Source organism: Scyliorhinus torazame, chromosome 1 (assembly GCF_047496885.1).
Source record: "Scyliorhinus torazame isolate Kashiwa2021f chromosome 1, sScyTor2.1, whole genome shotgun sequence".
In the NCBI taxonomy this organism is placed as follows: Eukaryota; Metazoa; Chordata; class Chondrichthyes; order Carcharhiniformes; family Scyliorhinidae; genus Scyliorhinus; species Scyliorhinus torazame.
In genome coordinates this window covers 38,228,736-38,252,657 of record NC_092707.1, presented here as the reverse complement: position 1 = coordinate 38,252,657, position 23,922 = coordinate 38,228,736, and the positions used below count along the sequence as shown (strand labels likewise).

Genomic DNA, 23,922 nt, shown 5'->3' with positions numbered 1-23,922 from the left:
AAGTACATGAGAAGAAAAGGGAATAAAAGAAAATACATAATAGGGCAACACAACATATACAATGGAACTACATAAGCACTGGCATCGGATGAAGCATACAGGGTGTAGTGTTAATGAAGTCAGTCCATAAGAGGGTAATTTCGGAGTCTGGTGACAGTGGGGAAGAAGCTGTTTTTGAGTCTGTTCGTGCGTGTTCTCAGACTTCTGTATCTTCTGCCCGATGGAAGAAGTTGGAAGAGTGAGTAAGCCGGGTGGGAGGGATCTATGATTATACTGCCCGCTTTCCCCAGGCAGCGGGAGGTGTAGATAGAGTCAATGGATGGGAGGCAGGTTTGTGTGATGGACTGGGCGGTGTTCACGACTCTCTGAAGTTTCTTGCGGTCCTGGGCCGAGCAGTGGGGTTCTCCCTATTATAGGGGTGCATGGGGTGTCCCTCTATTACTGGGGTCCCTGTGGGAGGTCAATTCCCAGATTCAAAGCTCTGTCTATGAAAAAAGTAAGAAGGTTTACCCAATGTCCTGGTCAATATTGATCCCACAAACGTTTGCCTTTTGTGGGATCTTGCAATGTACAAATTGGCTACTGCAGCTGTCAACATATTAACGGAGACTACAGGGATGAAATAGGTTTTGGCACTGAAGCAAATTAGGAAATAACAAATCAAAATGATTTTCTACATTGAGAACAAGGTAAAGTGTGACATAAAATAGTCTGCTGGTTTGTTACTCATGCCAAATACAACATTAGTATATTCAACGTCAAAAGTAATAACCTGGCTGTGAAGCACATTTCTTATCTCAAAGAATAGCCAGGAACCATTTTACAAACAGGAAACAACATAAAAGAGTGTACCTTTCAAACAAATAAAATGAGGAAGATGAATAGCTGTAACAATGTTGGCTTCTGCTACGATATTAAACAATGGACCTGAGAACTCTGATTGCTTTATAACAATAATAGGAGCATATTCATTCCATGAGCAGCATTTGTAATCAATAGTTATTGCTTTCTTGATTTCCCATCGTAGTCCAGTTATGGAACATTCGTAAAATCCTTCATCTGGAAGGAAAATCCTGCAAAGAAACATAATTATTCATGAAAATGTCATAGAGAATTTAAAATCTGACTAAAAATTGGCTTTTGTCATACATTACCTAAAAAACATGTCATGCTCAGAGACCTTTGGTTTTATGACTATCCATTTTACATCATCCTGAAGGAAATGGGAATATGAAGCAAATGATAAGAAAACAGATTATTGCAAAAGACAGCAACTCTCAAATCTAAATTAACTTACATCTTTGAATCTGCATATGCGACAAGATTTTAACCTGCGATGACCAAGTCTTCGAAATTCAATTTCTCCTGTGTGAATAGGTAAAGAAATCAAGTTTCTTATTGGATTCATTTTCCTCTCATAACAATTAGAATGCCTGTTGAATTTCCCTGTTGATAATGGTTTCTATGATTCTGCAAGCAATAGCTTTGCAAGCCAATTAACAGTAAAGAATAGCATGTACATCAAGAGCAGAATATTCTCGTTCTCCAGGAGACAAGATATGGAAAAGCGTTGCTATTTTCTTTTTTCTCTTTTAATAAAGACCTTTCCATTAAATCCATAGAATGATAAAGCAAATGTAGTTTATGACTACTTCTTCGAGAGCATAATACTCATTCAATTGTTGTTGTACCTGATGTTCCTAGTGTGAGGCTTTCAATTTCTGATGGAGGGCCCCAATCTAAGAAACATTTTAAAAAGATCAAAACACAAAACAAGTTAAAATTACCTTTCCTTTCATCTTAACTGCAGAACATTACTCTATTCCTTAATATTCCTTAAAAAATAGTTTAAGTTAAGAATTAAATAATACATTAAGTCAGGTCAAATGATTTGTGCCTTTTCCAACAGGACTTGTCCTAAATTGGCTTTTAATTAGGACGAAACAAACTACACTCAATTTGCTGTTGAAACCTGTTCATGTTAATTGATAGAAAGCCAATGGGGGGAGTAATGCAGCAAGGGGGGGACCGGGTTGCTGCTGGAATGGCCAAGGCGGAGCTGGAGTTGGTAGAGGAGGTCGGGGCGGGGGTCTGCCGCTGTGGGGAACAGGTCATGCGGGGGGCGCAGGCACGTGACTGGCCTAGGAAGGGCTATGGCTAGTCGGCGGGGGAGGGGGGTGAGTAGCCCCCTGATCCGGCTGATAACCTGGAATGTAAGGGGACTGAATGGGCCGTTCAAGTGGGCCCGGGTGTTCGTGCACCTGAAGGGGCCGGAGGCGGATGTGGCCATGCTTCAGGAGACGCACCTGAGGGTGGCGGATCAGGTAAGGTTGAGAAAGGGGTGGGTAGGGCAGGTGTTTCATTCGGGTTTGGATGACAACAATCGGGGGGTGGCGATCTCGGTAGGGAAGCCCAACACGACCCGACCCGTGCTAAACCCCCCCTCAGCCCGACCCATGCTAAACCCCCCCTCAGTCCGACACCCGACCCGTGCTAACCCCCCTCAGCCCGACCCGTACTAAACCCCCCTTCAGCCCGACCCGTGCTAACCCCCCTCAGCCCGATACCCAACCCGTACTAAACCCCCCCTCAGCCCGACCCCGACCCGTGCTAACCCCCCCTCAGCCCGACCCCGACCCGTGCTAACCCCCCTCAGCCCGACCCGTGCTAAACCCCTCCTCAGCCCGACCCGTGCTAAACCCCCCCTCAGCCCGACCCGTGCTAAACCCCTCCTCAGCCCGATACCCGACCCGTGCTAAACCCCCCTCAGCCCGACCCGTGCTAAACTCCCCCTCAGCCCGACCCGTGCTAAACCCCCCCTCAGCCCGACACCCGACCCGTGCTAAACCCCCCTCAGCCCGACCCCCAACCCGTGCTAAACCCCCCTCACCCCGGTCCAGACCCGTGCTAACCCTCCTCGGCCCGGTCCAGACCCTCCTCGGCCCGGTCCAGACCCTCCTCGGCCCGGTCCAGACCCTCCTCGGCCCGGTCCAGACCCTCCTCGGCCCGGTCCAGACCCTCCTAGGCCCGGTCCAGACCCTCCTCAGCCCGGTCCAGATCCTCCTCTGCCCGGTCCAGACCCTCTTCGGCCAGGTCCAGAACCTCCTCGGCCCGGTCCAGACCCTCCTCGGCCAGGTCCAGACCCTCCTCGGCCCGGTCCAGACTCTCCTCGGCCCGGTCCAGACTCTCCTCGGCCCGGGGCTAACCCCAGTCCGAAACCCCTCAAATCCGGGGCTAACCCAAGTCCAAACCCCTCAAACCCGGGGCTAACCCCAGTTCAAACCCGGGGCTAACCCCAATCCAACCCCCCCTGAAACCCGGGGCTAACACCAGTCCAAACCCCTCAAACCCGGGGCTAACCCCAGTCCAAACCCCCTCAAGCCGAGGCTAACCCCAGTCCAACCCCCTCAAACCCAGGGCTAACCCCTCAAACTTGGGCTAACCCCAATCCAAATCCCTCAAACCCGGGGCTAACCTCAGTCCAAACCCCTCAACCCGGGGCAAATAACATTTTAAAAAAAGAGATCTTGGTAGGGAAGAGAGCGTTGTTCGAGGCATCGAGCATTGTGGCAGACAATGGCGGTAGGTATGTGATGGTAAGTGGCAAGCTGCAGGGGGAGTGGGTGGTGTTGGTCAATGTATATGCCCCAAATTGAGACGATGTGGGGTTCATGCGGCGTATGCTGGGCCGGATTCGGGACCTGGAGACAGGGGGCCTGATAATGGGGGGGGGGGGGGATTTCAAAATGGTGCCGGACCCGGCATTGGATCGCTCTAGGTCCAGGATGGGCAGGAGGCCGGCGGCGGCCACGGTGCTGAGGGGGTTCATGGACCAGATGGGAGGGGTGGACCCATGGAGGTTAGCGAGGCCGGGGGCCAGGGAATTTTCATTCTTCTCCCATGTCCACAAGGCCTACTCCCAGATTGACTTTTTTGTCATGAGCAGGGCACTGATTCCGAGGGTGGAGGATACGGAGTACTCGGTGATAGCCATTTCTGATCATGCTCCACACTGGGTGGACCTCGAGTTGGGGGAGGAGAAGGACCAGCGCCCGCTGTGGCGCCTAGAGGGGGGGTTGCTGGCGGACGAGGAGGTGAGCGGGCGAGTCCGGGAGTGGTACCTGGAGGCTAATGACAATGGGGAGGTGCAAGTAGGGGTGGTCTGGGAGGCTCTGAAGGCAGCGGTCAGAGAAGAGCCGATCTCCATTCGGGCACACAAGGAGAGGGGGGAGAGGAGAGAGAGGGAGAGGTTGGTGGGGGAGATGGTGAGGGTGGACAGGAGGTACGCGGAGGCCCCGGAGGAGGGATTGCTTAGGGAGCAGCGTAGCCTCCAGGCTGAGTTCGATTTGTTGACCACCAGGAAGGCTGAGGCCCAGTGGAGGAAGGCGCAGGGGGCGGTATATGAATACGGAGAAAAGGCGAGCCGGATGCACCAACTTCGGAAGGGAGAGGCAGCTAGGGAGATCGGGGGAGTTAGGGATGGAGGAGGGAGCACGGTGCGAAGTGCAGTGGGTATCAATGGGGTCTTTAGGGACTTCTATGAGGAACTGTACCAGTCTGAGTCCCCACTGGAGGAGGGAGGGATGGGTCGCTTCCTGGACCGGCTGAGGTTTCCGAGGGTGGAGGAGGGGCAGGTGGCGGGGTTGGGGGCGCCGGTTGGGTTGGAGGAGTTGGTCAAAGGGATAGGGAACATGCAGGCGGGGAAAGCACCGGGGCCGGATGGGTTCCCGGTTGAATTTTACGAGAAGTATTCGGACCTGCTGGGCCTGCTGTTGGTAAGGACCTTCAACGAGGCAAGGGAAGGTTGGGGCTCTGCCCCCGACGATGTCTAGAGCGCTGATTTCCCTGATCATGAAGCGGGACAAGGATCCCCTACAGTGTGGGTCATATTGGCCGATCTCACTCAACAAAGTTGCTGGCAAAGATTTTGGCCATGAGGATAGAGGACTGTGTGACGCAGGTCATACACTAGGGTCAGACGTGAAAGGGAGGCAGTTGAATACTAATGTATGGAGGCTCTTGAATGTTATAACAATGCCGGCGATGGAAGGGGAGGCGGAGATAGGGTGGAATGGGGGTACCTGTGGGAGGTGTTGAAAAGGTTTGGGTTCGAGGAGGGGTTCGTCAGGTGGGTGAGGCCCCGGTGGCGAGTGTGGCCACGAACAGAAGGAGGTCAGAGTATTTCCGGCTACACCGGGGGACGAGGCAGGGGTGTCCCTGTCCCCCCCTGCTCTTTGCACTGGCGATTGAACCCCTGGCCATGGCGTTGAGAGAGTCGAGGAACTGGAGGGGGCTGGTGCGTGGTGGGGAGGAGCATCGGGTGTCACTCTATGCGGATGATTTGCTGCTATATGTGGCGGACTTGGTGGAGGGAATGCCGGAGGTGATGAGGATCCTTAGGGAGTTTGGAGATTTCTCCGGGTACAAGCTTAATGTGCGGAAGAGCGAGTTGTTCGTAGTGCACCAGGGGACCAGGAGAGGGGGATTGGTGAGCTCCCACTAAAAAGGGCAGAGAGGAGTTTCAGGTACCTGGGGGTCCAGGTGGCTAGGAGCTGGGGGGCCCTGCATAAGCTTAACTTCACGAGGCTGGTGGAGCAGATGGAGGAGGAGTTTAAGAGGTGGGACGTGCTGCCACACTCCCTGGCGGATAGGGTGCAGTCAGTTAAAATGGCGGTGCTCCTGAGGTTTTTGTTCCTGTTCCAATGCCTCCCCATCCTGATCCCTAGGGCCTTCTTCAGGTGGGTTAACAGGAGCGTTATGGGGTTTGTGTGGGCGCAGAACACCCCGAGGGTGAGAAGGATGTTCCTGGAGCGGTGCAGCGATTTGGGGGGGGGGGGGGGGGGTGGGGGGGTGGGGGGGGGGGGGGTAGCGTTGCCTAACCCCTGTGGGTATTATTGGGCCGTCAACGTGGCGATGGTGCGTAAGTGGGTAATGGAGGGGGATGAGGCGGCATGGAAGAGGTTAGAGATGGCGTCCTGTGTGAGCACGAGCCTGGAGGCGCTGGTGACAGTGCCGCTGCCGCTTCCTCCAACGAGGTATACCACGGTGGTGGCGGCTACCCTCAAAGTTTGGGGGCAATGGAGACGTCACAGGGGGGAGATGGGGGCCTCGGTGTGGTCCCCGATTCGGAGGAACCACCGGTTTGTCCCGGGGAGGATGGAAGGAGGGTTCCTGAGCTGGCACAGGGTAGGTATTAGAAGGATGGGGGACCTGTTTGTGGACGGGACATTCACGAGCCTGGGTGAGCTGGAGGAGAGGTTTGGGCTCCCCCCGGGGAACACCTTCAGATATATGCAGGTAAGGGCGTTTGTTCGGCGGCAGGTGGTGGAGTTCCCACTGCTGCCGCCACGCAGGGTCCAGGACAGGGTGCTGTCGGGGGTGTGGGTTGGAGAGGGGAGAATCTCGGCAACGTATCAGGTGATGCAGGAGGAGGAGGAGGCCTCGGTGGAGGAGCTAAAGGGTAAGTGGGAGGAGGAGTTGGGTGAGGAGATTGACGAGGGGATGTGGGCGGATGCCCTGGGGAGGGTGAACTCTTCCTCCTCTTGCGCGAGGCTCAGCCTCATACAATTTAAGGTGCTGTATAAGGCTCACATGACCGGGGCAAGGATAAGCCGGTTCTTTGGGTGTGTTAGGTGCTCAGGGAGCCCAGCAAACCACACCCACATGTTCTGGGCGTGCCCAGCGCTGGAGGACTTTTGGAAGGGTGTACCGAGGACGGTGTCGAGGGTGGTAGGTTCCAGGGTCAAGCCGGGCTGGGGGCTCGCAATGTATGGGGTGGCAGAGGAGCCGGGAGTGCAGGAAGCGAAAGAGGCCGGTATTCTGGCCTTTGCGTCCCTGGTAGTCCGGCGAAGGATTCTTCTTCAGTGGAAGGATGCGAGGCCCCCAAGCGTGGAAACCTGGATCAACAATATGGCGGGGTTTATTAAATTGAAGAGGGCGAAATTTGCCTTAAGGGGATCGGTGCAAAGGTTCTTCAGGCAGTGGCAACCATCCCTAGACTTCCTGGCAGAACGTTAGACGATGGTCAGCAGCAGCAGCAACCCGGGGGGGGGGCGGGGGGGGGGGGAGGGATTGGCTCCTTTGTCTTGAGTGGGCGTGTATATTTGCCTTTGTTAATTTATTAAAAGGCTGTTAATTTATTATTTATGTATATGGAGGGGGGGGGGGGAGTTGTTCTTTTCTTTCTGTATTTTGTTGTTGATATTTTGTGAAAATTTTAATTAAAAAAAATTTTCTTTTAATTTACAAAAATTTATAGAAAGCAATACCATTTTTTGGGAAAGGTTAGGAGCACACAAATTCTCCATTAACATCAACAGTAATATGATCATATGAATTAGGAGCAACATGAGCCATTTGGTCTCTTGGTCGAGGGGCTGGTTTAGCACAGGGCTAAATCGCTGGCTTTGAAAGCAGACCAAGGCAGGCAGCCAATTCAATTCCTGTACCAGCCTCCCCGAACAGGAGCCGGAATGTAGCGACTAGGGGCTTTTCACAGTAACTTCATTTGAAGCCTACTTGTGACAATAAGCGATTTTCATTTAATTTTTCATTTCATTTCTTGAACCTGCTCCACCATTCAATAAGATCATGCCAGATCTGACTATGACCTCAACACCACTCTCCCACTTCCCCTAAATTCCTTTTGACAGCTTCATTAACCAGGAATCTATCTACTTCTTCTGCCTTAAAAATATTCAATAACCTTGCCTCCGCCACTCACTGGGGAAGAGTTTCACAGGCCTGCAACCTGCAGACAAAGAAAATACCCCTATTTCCATTTAAAATGGGAAACCCGGTGGCTTCTGGTGGCGACATGCAAGTGGATGTCACACGGCGGGTGGCTCCTGCTCAAGCTTTTATTTTTTGGCCGTTTTCACCCAGATTTGGGGGGAAAAGTTGATTTCATCGATCTCCAGAAAAGTTTCGGAAACTAAAGGACGTTGAAAACCCAACAGAAGAATACGGAGCGAAAAGGTGCGAGCGATAGTCTGCATGAGAGCTTGAGTTTGGTGCAGAGTACTGTGGAAGGTGAGATGGCGGGGGCAAGCTCACCGAGTGGGGTTGCTCCTGTTACGCTGGCTGAGGTGATGGCGGTGGAGTTTGAGTGGCTGTTCGCCAAACATTCTGATAGGCATCAGAAGGAGATGATGGCCTCGCTCATGGATTGTGGATAATACGCTGGCTCCACTAAAGGAGGCTTTGGGAAAGGCATCAACGGCAGTGCAGGAACAAGGAGAGGTGTTGAAGTGGGTGTAGGAGGCATTGTCGCGGCACCGCGACCAGTTCACCTCGATGGGTGAGGAGCTGCGGAGTGTGGAGGAGAGTAACAACGGGTGGATAGCCAAAGTGGAGGACCTGGAGAACAGGTCACAACGGCAGAATCTGCGGGTTGTGAGTCTGTCTGAGGGACTGGAGGCCAATGGAGTACTTTGCAGAAATGTTAGCCACGTTGTTGTGAGAAGGGGAGGACTTCCTCCTTCTATGAGCTGAATTGGGCTCACCAGTTGCTCAGGCTGAAGACGAAGGCAAATAAACCACCAAGAGCTATGACACTCTGTATTCAAAGCTATCAGGCGACAAGAAAGTACTGAGATGGGCGAAGCAGAATCGAGAGGTGAGGTGGTAAGGTAATGGTATTCGTGTTTACCAAGATCTCATGGCGAAACTGGCAAGACAGCGGACGAGCTTTGGTAAAGCGGAGGCAACATTGTAGAAGACCAACGTGACGTTTAGAGTCCTCTAAACGGGGAGTCACACACAAATCCAGGGACTATTACTTTGAGACAGTGGAGGAGGCGGAGACATTCGTGAAGGCTGAAGAACTGGGACTGAACTGAGTTTGGAATTTGTCTTTTCTTCATGGTTTGGTTGGGCGGGGAGGGTTTTGGGGCATTGGGGTAATATGTTGGGATTTGTTTCCCTTTATTTGGGAACTATGTTGGGATGTTTGGAAGGACGAGATGTGGGGGGGCCCTTATGTTGGCTTGTCGGTATTGGGCATTCGATGAGCCTGGGATGTGTGAAGGTTGGGGGATTGGGACTGCGCAGGGAGAAGTGGTTTGTTGAGGAAATGGTTGAGGGGTTTCTGGGAATGGGGAGGGGCAGTTGGCTGACGGTGACTAAGGGCAGGGTTGGATCCCTCTCGCTGGGTGGGGCCTGGAGCAGTGACAGGAGGGAGTTGAGAGACTGCCCCCTGGAGCAGTGACATGAGGGTGTTGAGAGACTGCCCCCCCCCTTCCGTCCGTCCATATGGTAACATGGAATGCACGAGGGTTTGGTGGGCCGGTGAAGCCAGCGTGAGTTTTCTAGCATTTGAAGAACTTGAGAACTGACGTGGTGCTTGGGCTTTGATAGCAGGGCCCGGGGCTCGTGATACTGGTGGGTAAAGGTAAAGATTCAGATGGAGAAGGTGGTGCCAGACCAAGGGGGCAGAAGAATTGGCTGGTGGGTTTCTGGGAAGGGCCAGTTAGCTGACAGTGACTCGGGTGATGGTTTGGTCCCGCTTGTTGGGCAGGGCCAGGAGCAGTGATCATGACTGACAGGAAAGGGATGGAGGGAGTGAGAGACCCCCTCTTATCTATTTAGGTTTCTAGGATGCCTTTGACAAGGTGCCGTATAGGAGACTGTTAAATAAGTTAAGAACCCATGGTATTAAGGGTAAGATACAGGCCTGGACAGAAGATTGGTTGACTGGCAGAAGTCAGATAAAGGGGTATTTTTCAGGATGACAGCTGGTGACCAGTGGTGTGCCTCAGGGGTCTGTGCTGGGCCCACAACTTTTAACAATATACATTAATGATCTGGAAGAAGGAACTTTGCAGATGATACAAAGATATTTCGAGGGACAGGTTGTATTAAGGAAGCAAGAGGGTTGTAGAAGGACTTTGACAGGCTAGGAGAGTGAGCAAAGAATTGGCAGATGGAATACAATGTAGAAAACTGTAAGGAAATGCACTTTGGTAGGAAGAATGGAAACATGAACTATTTTCTAAATGGGGAAAGGCTCAGGAAATCAGAAGCACAAAGGGACTTGGGAGTCCTAATTCAAGATTCTCTTAAGATTAATGTGCAGGTTCAGTCAGCAGTTAGGAAGGCAAATGCAATGTTAACATTCACGTCGAGAGGGCTATAATACAAGGCCAGGGATGTACTTCTAAGGTTGTATAAGGCTCTGGTCATACTCCATTTGGAATATTGTGAGCAGTTTTGGGCCCCATACCTAAGGAAGGCTGTGCTGGCCTTGGAAATGCTGTTCAAAGAGGAAATGGGGAGTGTACAGGCCCAATATGTTACCTCTCGGGTAATAGGAAGGAGTAACAAGCCCAGAGAACCATGGATAATCAGAGATATTCAACATACAATGAGAAGGAAGAGAGAGTCTTTTATAAGTTCAAGGGGAGCAAATCAACAGAGGCATTAGTGGAGTACAGAAAGTGGAGGATGGCGCTTAAGATAGCAATAAGGAGAGCAACGAGAGGATATGAGGAATCTCTAGTTGGTAAAAGTAGGGAAAATTCCATGATCAATGGGACGATGATAACGAGGGAAAAAAGTGGGGCCCATTTGGGACCAAGTGCAGAATCTGTGGGTGGAGCCGAAGGACAATGGTAGGGTGTTAAGTGAATATTTCACATCTGTCTTCACCCAAGGGGAGGCAGATATGGAACTCGGGAAGAGTGGCTGTGAGGTCATTGAGCAAGTTTTCACAAGGAGGGACAAGGTACTGGAAGTGTTGGCAGGCTTAAAAAATAGAGAAATCTCCAGGTCCGGATGAATTGTGTCCCTGGTTGCTGTGGGGACGAGGGAGGAGAATGTAGGGGCCCTAATCCAAATTTTTAAGTCTTGTCTGGCCATGGGAGAGGTGCCAAAAGACTGGAGAACCGCAAATTTGTTCCCACTATTTAAGAAGGCTGTAGGGATAAGCCAGGGAACTACAGGCCAATAAGTCTCACATCAGTGGTGAGGAAACTAATGGAGAAAATTCTGAAGGAGAGAATCTATCTCCACTTAGAAAGGCAAGGTTTGATCAGGAATAGTCGGCATAGCTTTGTCAGAGGGTGGTCACGCCTAACATATTTGATTGAATTTTTTGAGCATGTGACAGTTGATGCAGTTTACATGTATTTCAGCAAAGCATTTGACAAGGTTCCACATGGGAGACTTATAAAGAAGGATACCAGGACATGGGATACCGGGGAACTTGATACTGTCGATTTAAAGCTAGGTGAGCTGTAGGAGACAGAGGGTAATGACAGATGGCTGCTTTAATGACTGGAAGCCAGTGTCCAGTGGTGTACTACAGGATCTGTGCTGGATCCCCTATTATTCATAATTTACATAAATGACTTAGATGACTATGTGGGGGGTAAGATCAGCAAGTTTGCGGATGACACAAAGATAGGCCGGCTGGTTAACAGAGAGTTAAACGAGGCTGAGAGACTTGGGTTACATGAAAATATATGCGGGATGGTTAATCGGGCAGAAAAGTGGCAGATGGAATTTATTCGTAAAATGTGTGAGGTGTTACACTTTGGAAGGAGCAATTTGACAAGAAAATATTCACTGAACAGCACCACACTGGGAAGTCTTGAGGAGCAAAGAGACCTTGGCGTGTTTGTAAATAGATCTCTGAAGGCAGAAGGGCAGGTGAATAGGGTGGTGAAAAAGGCATATGATACACTTGCCTTTATCAATCGCGGCATTGATTAGAAAAGCAAGGAGGTAATGTTGGAGTTATATTGAACATTGGTGAAGCCACAGCTGGAGTACTGTGTGCAATTCTGGTTGCTACATTATAGGAAGGATGTGATTGCACTGGAGGGGGTGCAGAGAAGATTCACCAAGATGTTGCCTGGGATGGAACATTTAAGTTATGAAGAGAGGTTGGGTAGGGTTGGGTTGTTTTCGCTGGAGCAGAGAAGACTGAGGGGCAACTTGATCAAGGTGTACAAGATTATGAGGGGCGTGGGAGGGTGGTAGGGAACAGCTGTTCCCCTTAGTTGAAATGTCGGTTGTGAGGGTGAGGGGGTGGGTGGTTCAGGGGACACTTGAATAAATCTTTTTACCCAGAGGGTGGTGACGGTCTGGAATGCACTGCCTGGGAAGGTGGTAGAGGCGTGTTCCTCACATCCATTTAAAAGTACCTAGATGAGCACTTGGCACATCTTAACATTCGGGACTATGGGTCAAGTGCTGGAACTTTCATGCGGTGGTGCAGACTTGATGGGCCGAAGGGCTTTTCTGCCTGTATATTTCTGTGATTCTGATTCTGTGAAAGGCTACAGAGGAGGTTTGCTAGAATTAAGAGCTTTTCATATGAAAAGCGGTTGAGGACTTTGGGTCTCTACTCATTGGGAATTTAGAAGGATGAGGGAGAGGTGTTCTTGAAACATACAGGATATTGAGAGGCCTAGACAGATGGACGTGGAGAGCATATTTCCACTAGTAGGAAAAACTAGAACCGTTAAAACAGATGCGGAGTAATTTCTTCAGCCAGAAGGTGGTAAATCTTTTGAATTCTTTGCCACAGAAAGCTGTGGAGCCAAATCACTGAGTGTCTTCAAGGCAGAGCTACATAGGTTATTGATTAATGGGAGATCAGGAGTTATGGGGGAAGGCAGGAGAATGGGAGTGAAAAATATCAGCCGTGATTGAATGGCAGAGCAGCTCACTAGCCCGAAAGGCCTAATTTTGCTCCTAGGTCTTATGGCAGATACGTTATGGTAACAGGTGCTTTGGAGGAGAAAGCATAGAATGGCTTTGCATGCCAATGATTTGTTGCTGTACATCTTCAACCCAAGGGCGCGATTCTCCGACTCCCCACCGGGTCGGAGAATCGCCGGGGGCTGGCGTGAATCCCGCCCCCGCCCTGTCCCGAATTCTCCGTCACCAGAGATTCGGCGGGGGCGGGAATCGCGCCGCGCCGGTCGGCGGGCCCACCCACGGCGATTCTCCGGCCCGCGATGGGCCGAAGTCCCGCCGCTGTCAACCCTCTCCAGCCGGCGTGGATTAAACCACCTACCTTACCGGCGGGAGCAGGCGGCGCGGGGCGATCTGGCCCCGGGGTGGCCTGGCCCGCGATCGGGGCCCACCGATCGGCGGGCGGGCCTGTGCCGTGGGGGCACTCTTTTTCTTCCGCCTTCACCATGGTCTTCACTATGGCGGAGGCGGAAGAGACCCCCTCCCCTGCGCATGCATTGGTTGTGGGGGGGATGTTGACTGTATACGGGGTTGACCCAATCCGGCTGATCTCGTGGAATGTGAGAGGCCTAAATGGGCCGGTTAAGAGGGCCCGAGTGTTCGCGCACCTGAAGGGACTGAAGGCAAACGTGGCCATGCTTCAGGAGACACATCTGAAGGTGGCAGATCAGGTCAGGTTAAGGAAGGGAGAGTAGGACAGGTGTTCCATTCGGGGCTGGATGCAAAGAATATTGGTGGGGAAGCGGTGTCGTTTGAGGCCAAGAACATAGTAGCGGACAATGGAGGCCGATACGTGATGGTGAGCGGTAGGTTGCAGGGGACGGAGGTGGTACTCGTGAATGTATATGCCCCGAACTGGGACGATGCTGGATTCATGAAACGGATGTTGGGGCATATTCCAGACTTGGAGGTAGGGAGCTTGATAATGGGTGGGGATTTTAACATGGTGCTGGACCCAGCATTAGATCGTTCCAGATCCAGGACGGGGACGAGGCCGGCTGCGGCCAAGGTGCTTAGGGGGTTTATGGATCAGATGGGGGGAGTAGATCCGTGGAGATTTGCCAGACCTTTGGCCAGAGAATTTTCTTTTTTCTCCCACATGCATAAGGCCTACTCCCGGATAGATTTTTTTGTTCTGGGCAGGGCATTGATCCCGAAAGTGGAGGGAACGGAGTATTCGGCCATAGCCATTTCAGACCATGCCCCGCATTGGGTGGAGTTAGAGCTGGGGGAGGAGAGGGACCAACGGCCGTTGTGGCGGTTGGATGTGGGACTGCTGGCAGACGAGGAAGTGTGTGGGAGGGTGCGGGGGTGCATCGAAAGGTATCTGGAGGCCAACGACAACGGGGAGGTGCAGGTGGAAGTAGTATGGGAGGCGCTGAAGGCGGTGGTCAGGGGAGAGTTAATCTCCATCAGGGCTCATAGGGTGAAGAGAGAGGGCAGGGAAAGGGAGAGGTTAGTGGGGGAGATTTTAAGGGTGGACAGGAGATATGCAGAGGCTCCTGATGAGGGACTACTCAGGCAGAGGCACAGTCGAGAAAGGCACAGGGGGCGATATATGAATATGGGGAGAAGGCGAGTCGGATGCTGGCACATCAGCTCCGTAAGAGGATGGCAGCGAGGGAAATAGGTGGACTCAAGGATGGCAGGGGAACTACGGTGCGGAGTGCGGTGAAAGTGAATGAGGCATTCAAGGCCTTTTACGAGGAGCTGTATAGGTTCCAGCCCCAAGGGGGAAAAGAGGGGATGCGACGATTCTTGGACCAACTGAGGTGGAGGAGCAGGAGGTGGCTGGTTTGGGGGCGCCAATTGGGGTGGAGGAGCTGGTTAAAGGACTGGGGAGCATACAGGCAGGGAAGGCCCCGGGGCCGGATGGGTTCCCGGTGGAGTTTTAAAGTAAGTTTGTAGACCTATTGGCCCCGTTGCTGGTAAGGACCTTCAATGAAGCAATGTCGGAGGCGACGATCTCTTTGATCTTGAAGCGGGATAAGGACCCACTGCAATGTGGGTCGTATAGACCGATCCCGCTCCTTAACGTAGATGCTAAGTTGTTGGCAAAAATGTTGGCTACGAGGATTGAGGACTGTGTCCCCGGGGTGATTCACGAGGACCAGACGGGATTCGTAAAGGGTAGGCAGCTAAATACCAACGTGCGAAGGCTCCTAAATGTGATAATGATGCCATCGGTGGAGTAGAGGTGGAGATAGTGGCAGCCATGGACGCGGAGAAGACCTTTGACCGAGTAGAGTGGGAGTATCTCTGGGAAGTGTTGAGGAGGTTTGGGTTCGGGGGAGGGTTTATTAGTTGGGTCAAGCTCCTGTATAGAGCCCCGGTGGCGAGTGTGGTCACGAACCAGCGAGGTCGGAGTATTTCCGGCTGTATCGAGGGATGAGGCAGGGGTGTCCCCTGTCCCCTCTGCTGTTTGCATTGGCAATTGAACCTTTGGCCATGGCGTTAAGTGAGTCGGGGAAATGGAAGGGGGTAGTCCGAGGGGGAGAGGAACATCGAGTGTCGCTGTACACAGACGACCTGTTGCTGTATGTGGCGGATCCAGTGGAGGGGATGGTAGAGGTCATGCAGATCCTAAGGGAGTTTGGAGATTTTTCGGGCTATAAGCTCAACATGGGAAAGAGTGAGCTCTTTATGGTGCATCCAGGGGATCAGGGAAGAGTGATAGACGACCTACCGTTGAGGAGGGCGGAAAGGAGCTTTCGATACTTGGGGATTCAGGTAGCTAGGAGCTGGGGGGCACTGCACAAACTTAATTTGACGCGGCTGGTGGAACAGATGGAGGAGGATTTTAAAAGGTGGGACATGTTGCCACTCTAGTTGGCGGGCAGGGTACAGTCGATTAAAATGGTGGTCTTCCCAAGGTTTCTTTTTGTGTTCCAGTGCCTTCCAATCGTGATCACCAAGGCCGTTTTTAAGAGGATAGGCAAGAGCATTATGAGTTTTGTGTGGGCGAGCAAGACCCCGAGGGTAAGGAGGTGGTTCCTGGAGGGTAGCAGGGACAGAGGAGGGTTGGCGTTGCCGAATTTGGGTGGCTACTACTGGGCAGCCAACGTGGCGATGATCCGTAAGTGGGTGATGGAGGGAGATGGGGCGGCGTGGAAGAGGTTGGAGATGGCGTCCTGCAAAGGAACGAGCCTGGGGCGCTGGTGACTGCACCGCTGCCGCTCTCGCCGACAAGGTACACCACGAGCCCGGTTGTGGCGGCAACGCAAAAGATCTGGGGGCAGTGGAGACGACACAGGGGAGCGTTGGGAGCCTCGGTGTGGTCCCCGATTAGGGATAACCATCGGTTTGTCCCAGGAAGGATGGACGGGGGGTTTCAGAGCTGGCATCGGGCAGGGATTAGAAGAATGGGGGACCTGTTCATCGATGGGACGTTTGCGAGCTTAGGGGCGTTGGAGGAGAAATCTGGACTACCCCCGGGAAATGCCTTCAGGTACATGCAAGTGAGGGCGTTTGTGAGGCGGCAGTTGAGGGAATTCCCGCTGCTCCCGGCACAGGGGATTCAAGACAGGGTGATTTCGGGCATATGGGTCGGGGAGGGCAAGGTGTCGGCGATATACCAGGAGATGAAAGAAGAGCGGGAGGCTTTGGTAGAGGAGCTGAAAGGTAAATGGGAAGAGGAGCTGGGGGAGGAGATTGAGGAGGGGCTGTGGGCTGATGCCCTAAGTAGGGTTAATTCCTCTTCCTCATGTGCCAGGCATAGCCTGATACAGTTTAAGGTAGTGCACAGAGCGCATATGACGGAGGCGAGGCTGAGTAGGTTCTTTGGGGTGGAGGACAGATGTGGGAGGTGCTCAAGAAGTCCGGCGAACCATGTCCATATGTTTTAGTCATGCCCGGCACTGGAGGAGTTCTGGAGGGGAGTTGCGGAAACAGTATCTAAGGTGGTGAAAGTCCGGGTCAAGCCAAGCTGGGGTCTAGCACTATTTGGAGTGGTGGACGAGCCGGGAGTGCAGGAGGCGAAAGGGGCCGGAATTCTGGCCTTTGCGTCCCTGGTAGCCTGGCGAAGGATCTTGTTAATGCGGAAAGAGGCAAAGCCCCACAGCGTGGAGGCCTGGATAAATGATATGGCAGGGTTTATCAAGTTGGAGAGGATAAAGTATGCCTTGAGAGGGTCTGCGCAGGGGTTCTACAGGCGGTGGCAACCGTTCCTAGACTATCTCGCAGAGCGTTAGATGAAGGTCGGACAGCAGCAACAGCAACCGGGGGGGGGGGGTGACGTTTTTTTTTTCTGGGGGGCATTTGAGCAAGAAAACACATGAACGATCCGGAAAACTGACATGTACGGGAGGAATCCAATGTACAAAGTTCTGTATCATAGTGACTTGCCATGTTCATGTCTTGCTATGCGAGCATTCTTTCTTTTTTTTTGTTACCGAGGGGGGTTGTTTGTATGGTTGAAAATTTTGTTTAAAAACTCTTAATAAATATATATATTTTTTAAAAAGAGAGTGAGGGCAGATGTTTTAGCTTTCACGTCACTGATTGCTGGCAGGCGAGTCCTGTTGGGGTGGAGGTCAGCTTCTCCACCCTGTGCATCGGTATGGTTGGGGGGCTTGATTGGAGTTCCTGGATTTGGAGATTGGGAGGTTTATTCTGAGGGGGGTGAGTGAGGGGTTCTACCAGAGATGGGGTTTGTTATATTACATTTTACAGAGTTGGTGACCGTCAGCTGATCGGGGGGGGATCTTTTGTTTAGTGGTCATTGGGGTTTTGGAGGATGTGGGGAGGTCAGGGATTTTTGTTGTTTTGGGTTGTTGTGTTGTTTCTTTCAAATGTTAAACACTGAATAAAAATCTTTCCCCCAAAAATGGGAAACCCCCTTATTTTAAATAGTATTCCCTAGTTCTGGTTTCTCCCACAAGAGGAGACAGCATGTCAGCATCCACTCGGTCAAGACCCCTCAGGATCTTTTCACTTTCAATAAGATCACCTCTCATTGTTCTAAACTCTAAATAAGCCCATCCTGTCCAACCTTTCTGCACACGATAACCCGCTCATCCCTGGAATCAGTTGAGTGATCCTTCACTGAACCGCTTTGAATGCAATCATGTTCCTTTTTAAATAAGGAAACCAAAACTGGATATTCCAGATGGGGAATAAGATTCTCTGACATCGCAGGCATGTGTTTCTTGGTGGTGGGAGGTGGCGAGTCGTTCGCTGCCGGTGGGTTCTGCTCCCGCCGCTGTCAATGGGAATTCTCACGGAAGCCACCCCATGCAGCCGGGTAACCCGTAGGTGGGGATGTATTGCCAGCGGGACCTGAGAATCCCGCCGCCAGCAAATGGCTGTAGAATTCTGACTGTGGTCTCACCAAGACCTTGTATAAGTGTTGTAAAATATCCCTACTTTCATACTCCATTCCCTTGCAAGAAAGGATAACATTCTATTTGACTTTCTCAATACTAACATTTTGTGATTCATGTGCCAAGAACAAAGAAGAAAGAAAAGTACAGCACAGGAACATGCTCTTCGGCCCTCCAAGCCTGTGCCGACCATGCTCCCCGTCTAAACTAAAGTCTTCAACACTTCCGAGGTCCGTATACCTCTATTCCCATCCTATTCATGTATTTGTCAAGATGCCCCTTAAACGTCACTGTCGTCCCTGCTTCCACCACCTCCTCCGGCAGCGAGTTCCAGACACCCACTACCCTCTGTAAAAAACTTGCCTCTTACACCTCCTCTAAACCTTGCCCCTTGCACCTTAAACCTATGCCCCCTAGTAATTGACCCCTCCAGCCTGGGAAAAAGCCTCTGGCCATCCACTCTTTCTATGCCCCTCATAATTTTGTAGACCTCTATCAGGTCGCCCCTCAACCTCCGTCGTTCCAGTGAGAAGAAACCTAGTTTATTCAACCTCTCTTCATAGCTAATGCCCTCCATACCAGGCAACATCCTGGTAAATCTCTTCTGCACCCTCTCTAAAGCCTCCACATCCTTCTGGTAGTGTGGCGACCAGAATTGAACACTATACTCCAAGTGTGGCCTAACTGAGGTTCTACAGGTTCTAAGGTTCTCAGACACACAGGTCCCTCTGTACTCCTGGATTCTGCAATCGTTTTCCATTTACATAATCTGTTTTTCTATTTTTCCTGCCAAAGTGGACAAGTTCACATTCTCCCACATTATACTCTATCTGTCACATTTCTGCCCATTCGCTTAACGTATCTCCAATCCTCTGCAAAGTATTAATATCCCCTTCAGAACTTACATTCCTACTTAATTTTGTGCTATCAGCAAATTTAGCAACTTATACATTTGGTCCCTTCATCCAAGTGATTGATATAGGCTGTAAATAGTTACATCTTATTACATCTTGACAACCTAAAAAATTACCCATTTATGCCTATTCTCTGATTCCTCTTGGCTAACCAATATTTATCCATGATAATATGTTCCCCCTACATCATTTTGTGCAGTAACCTTTGATTTGGCAGCTTATCAAATAGTTTCTGGAAATCTAAGTACATCACATCCATAGGTTCTCCTTCATCCAAGTTGCTCATTACTGCCTCAAAGAATTCTAATAAATTAATCAAACACCATTTCCAGAATTATTTCTCTGACAGATGCTAAGCTAAATGGCCTCTGGTTTCCTGCTTTCTGTCTCCCTACTTTCTTGAATTCAGGAGATATATTTGTTATTTTCAAATCTGATGGGAACTTTCCAAAATCCAAGGAACTTTGGAAAACCTAATCCAAAGACAATACAATCTCAGCAGCCACTTATTTTAATCCCGTGGATGAAGTCCACCAGGACATGGGAACATTTAGTTCTAATACTTTTTTTCACACTCTTCCCTCGTGGTCATAATTGTTTTTGGCTCCTCCCCCCTTACAATTATTTCTGGGTATTATTTGTACCCTCTACAGGGAAGGCAGACATAACACATCTGTTCAATTTATCTGCCATTTCCTTATTCTCCATGATTAATTCCCCAAACTCACTCTCAAGAGGAATTACGCTCACATTACTTACTCTTTTCCTTTGTAAATACCTGCAGAAACTCTTACGATCTGTTTTATAATTATCAATATTTCTCTCATACTCTAATTTCTCCCTTCATATTCTTTTAATAATTCTTTGCTTTTCTTATTTGTTGATCCTGGAGTTGAGAGGATTGGCTTATGAGGAGAGACTGAGTCGACTCAAAATGAGGGGGGATCTTATAGAAACATATAAATTATGAAGGGAATAGATTAGAGGCAGGGAGGTTGTTTTCACTGGCAGTTGAAATTAGAACTAGGGGGCATATACTCAAAATAAGGGGGAGCAGATTTAAGAATGACTTGAGGCAGGACTCCTTCACCCAAAGGGTTGTGAATCTGTGGAATTCCATGCCCAGTGAAGCAATTGAAGCTACCTCTTTGAATGTTTTTAAGGCAAGATAGATAGATTTTTGAACAATAAAGGAATTAAGGGTTATGGTAAGCGGGCGGGTAAGTAAGCTGAATCAACAAAAATGATCAGCCATGATCTTATTGAATAGTGGAGCATCCTTGAGGGGCCAGCTGGCCGACTCCTGCTCCTAGTTCTTATGTTCAATCTTTTGGCCTGCCACTAATCTTCACAGAATTGTACACAGTTACTTTCAATTTGATTCTATCTTTAACTTGCTTAGTTAATCATTGGTGGTGCACCCTTCTCACGGAGTCTTTCTTTTGCAGATAACATATCTTGGTTAAGTGTTCTGAAATATCCTCTTGAATGTCTGCCACTGCATCTGAACTGAGCTATTCCCTTAATCTAATTTCCAAATTCACTTCAGCCAATTGTGCCTTCATACCCTCATATTTTCTTTTATTCAAGTTTGAAACACAGTCTTATACTACTCTTCGCTCCCTCAAACTGAATGAGAAACAAAATCATGTCATGATCACTGCTACTTAACGGTGCCTATTGATAACTTGTCAACTTTTGTGGAGAGTCACTTGAATGCAAAAATTTGAACCTTTTCCTCTGTGCTACTTGTTTGGACTGTGATCTCTGCAAGCTAATTGTATTTAACCTTAAATAATTGTTGAAATTGTGATTACCTGCTGATGTACCTTTGGGAAATTTGCCTGAAACTACAAAAAAAAAATAGAATAGATTGTGAGATATTGTATACAGGTAAAAACTAACTGACCAGTAATTAAGCAAATATAAATGTTATTGGCTTAAATCCGAATTGCCAATGGTAAAAATCACCATCTTTATTTATTGTCTCGTTATCATTTCTTAAAATCCTATTATCTCATTCATTGCTGACACTTTTGTGGAGTTTATTAACCTCTTGGAGAAAAGGCTACTGTATACTATTTTTTATTTATTGAACTGTTAAAATATTCAAAACATTATTGTGAAATATAACAGCACGAATATTTAAAAATGTCACTAAGAACAAGGCAGTTGCTTCAGAACATAAATTATAGAAAGCCAAAACAAGCTCAATTGAAATATGCAAATATCTCTTTTCAATTCTTCAATTGGATGCATCCTTCAAACAAACTGAAGTTGAATATGGATCAATATTATGAGGAAACAACCAGATGATAGGCAACATTTAAAATAGCTATTTTGAACAGGTTTTACTTAATGGACGTCCAGTAAATCCTGCCAGAATTGTGAGAAAAGTGAAAGAAAGAGAAATATCAATCTTCACAAGAGGACAAATGTTAAAAATGATGTCAGATATGTCGGGCGAACAAAGCAGGGATGTCCGCTCTCCCCCTTACTGTTTGCCCTGGCCACAGAACCCTTAGCAATGGCCCTGAGAGCAGCGAATGCCTGGCGGGGTATAGTGAGGAGTGGGGGGTGGTACACAGGGTCGCTCTCTATGTGGACGATTTGTTGCTTTATGTCACGGACCCGGTGGGGGGGATGACCAAAATCATGGAGGTATTGAGAGAATTTGGGCGATTTTCAGGCTATAAGTTAAATATGGGAAAGAGCGAGATGTTCGTGATCCAGACACGGGGGCAGGAAAGGAGACTGAAGGAGCTACCTTTTGAAGTGTTTGGAAGGAGTTTTAGGTATCTGGGGATTCAAGTGGCCAAGGATTGGGGGCAGCTTCACAAGTTAAATTTGGGCAAAGCAGTGGATCAAATGAGAAGGGATTTCCGTCGATGGGACATGCTCCAACTGACGCTGGCGGGAGGGTTCAGACGTTGTAGATGACGGTCTTTCCGAGACTGCTTTTCTTTTTTCAATGTCTTCCAATTTTTGTTGTCGATGACGGTCTTTCCGAGACTGCTTTTCTTTTTTCAATGTCTCCCAATTTTTGTTCTAAAAGCTTTTTTCAGAAGTATAAATGCGGCGATATTGAGATTTATAGGGTCGGGTAAAACCCCGAGAGTAAAGAGGGCACTCCTGGAACGGATCCACGGAGAAGGGGGCTTGGGTCTCCCGAGCTTTATTAACTATTACTGAGCTCCCAACATATCAATGATCAGGAAGTGGGTAGTGGGGGAGGGGTCAGTCTGGGAGCGGATGGAGGCAGCATCCTGCAACGGTACAAGTCTGGAGGCTTTGCTGATGGCGCCCCTGCCATTCTCGTCGGCTCGGTACTCTACAAGTCCTGTGGTGGTGGCAGTCCTAAAGGTGTGGGGGCAATGAAGGCAGCAAGTGAGACTGTGTGGTCACCGATCTGTGACAATCACTGGTTTGTCCCAGGGGGGATGGATGGGGGCTTTAAGGTATGGCAGCGCGCAGGGATTGCGAGGTTTGGGGATCTATTCATCCAGGAGGGCTTTCCGACCTTGGAGACATTAGAGGAGGGTTTTGATTTGCTGGGTGGGAACGGGTTTCGGTACCTTCAAGTGCGGGACTTTGTACGGAGGCAGGTCCCAAGCTTTCCTCTCTGCGCCCTGAGGGGACTACAGGATAAAGTGCTGTCAAAAACAGGGGTTGGAGGTAAAAGGTTTCGGAGATATACAGGGAATTGTTAGAATGGGAAGGGGCCCCTATCAGAGAGGTGAAGCGGAAGTGGGAAGAGGAGCTAGGAGGGGAGCTGGAAACTGAACTTTGGGAAAAAGTCTTGAAAAGGGTAAATGCATCCTCGTTCTGCGCTAGACTCAGCTTGATTCAGTTCTAGGTAGTCCACAGGGCCCACATAACAGTATCCCTGATGAGTAGGTTCTTTGAGGAGGTGGAGGAAAGATATTGACGGTGTGGGGGTAGCCCGGCAAACCATGTTCATATATTTTGGGCATGACCGAAACTGAGGGAGTTCTGGCAGGGATTTGCGGATGTTATGTCAGGACTCCTGGAAGGTAGGGGAACTCCGAGTCCAGAATTGGCAATATTTGGGGTGTCGGGAGGATCCGGGTGCAAGGGGGTGGGGGTGGGGGGGGGGGGGGGAGAGAGAGGCGGGGGGGGGGGGGGGGTGCGCGATGCGATATCCTGGCCTTCTCCTCCCTGGTGGCCCGGAGACGGATCTTGCTGAAATGGAGGGACTCGGAGCCCCCGAAGCCCAGAGTGTAGGTCAGCAACATGGTAGGGTTTCTCAGCCTGTAGAAAATCAAGTTCGCTCTAAGAGGATCAATACAGGGATTCGCCCGGAGTTGGCAGCCGTTCATCGATTTCTTTAACAAAAGCTGAATGTCAGCAGTCAGGGGGGAAAGGGAAAGGGGGGGGGAGGAAAACAGGAGGCATGGTAATGTTAAATAAGGACAGGGAACTCAGTATACGGGTAATTGGGGACAGGGCGGGAGAAGTGGGGGACATGGTTTATTGTTTGTTGTTCTTTTTGGGGGTATTTGGTGCGTCGACACGCGCAGTTGTTTTAGAAATGTCAACATGTTAAATTGTGAAAATTACAAATGCTTCAATAAAATATTTTCAAAAAAAAAAATTATGTTAAGCAGGCAAAGTGAAGGACATAGCTGCAGAGGCAAAACATGGCAGTAAGAAATGTTTTTCAACTCCTCAGTGTTAAGAGGAAAGTCAAATTGAGATTTATTAATGCTGCAAACTTGAAACAGAGGACAAGCAGCAAAAAGTAAATATTTAAAATGATTACATCCCACAGATATTCATAAAGGATGATATAAGCACTGTGTCTGCGTCAAGAGACAGCCTAGAGAAGACTGAAAGAAAATGAATCATCAGTGATTAATAATTAATACATGGAGAATATGACTAGGTTGCTCGAAGAAATAGCAGGAAGTGAACGACCAATCATAAGGACATCACCATACAAAAAACTGTCAGCAAACTGGCGA

At 49.7% G+C, this 23,922-nt stretch overlaps 1 protein-coding gene across 1 annotated transcript in view; it reads right to left on the bottom strand.

The window, feature by feature from the left end:
* Nucleotides 1-820: 820 nt before the first annotated feature.
* The window catches only part of LOC140413537 (uncharacterized), a 146,941-nt gene continuing 123,839 nt past the window's right edge, over nt 821-23,922 (bottom strand). The window contains exons 3-7 of the mRNA XM_072500914.1: nt 20,755-20,787; nt 1,692-1,739; nt 1,298-1,365; nt 1,155-1,213; nt 821-1,073 (exon numbers count right to left, since the gene is read on the bottom strand). Of these exons, the coding sequence (XP_072357015.1) occupies nt 821-1,073; nt 1,155-1,213; nt 1,298-1,365; nt 1,692-1,739; nt 20,755-20,787 (461 nt within the window). The remainder of the gene's footprint in view (nt 1,074-1,154; nt 1,214-1,297; nt 1,366-1,691; nt 1,740-20,754; nt 20,788-23,922) is intronic.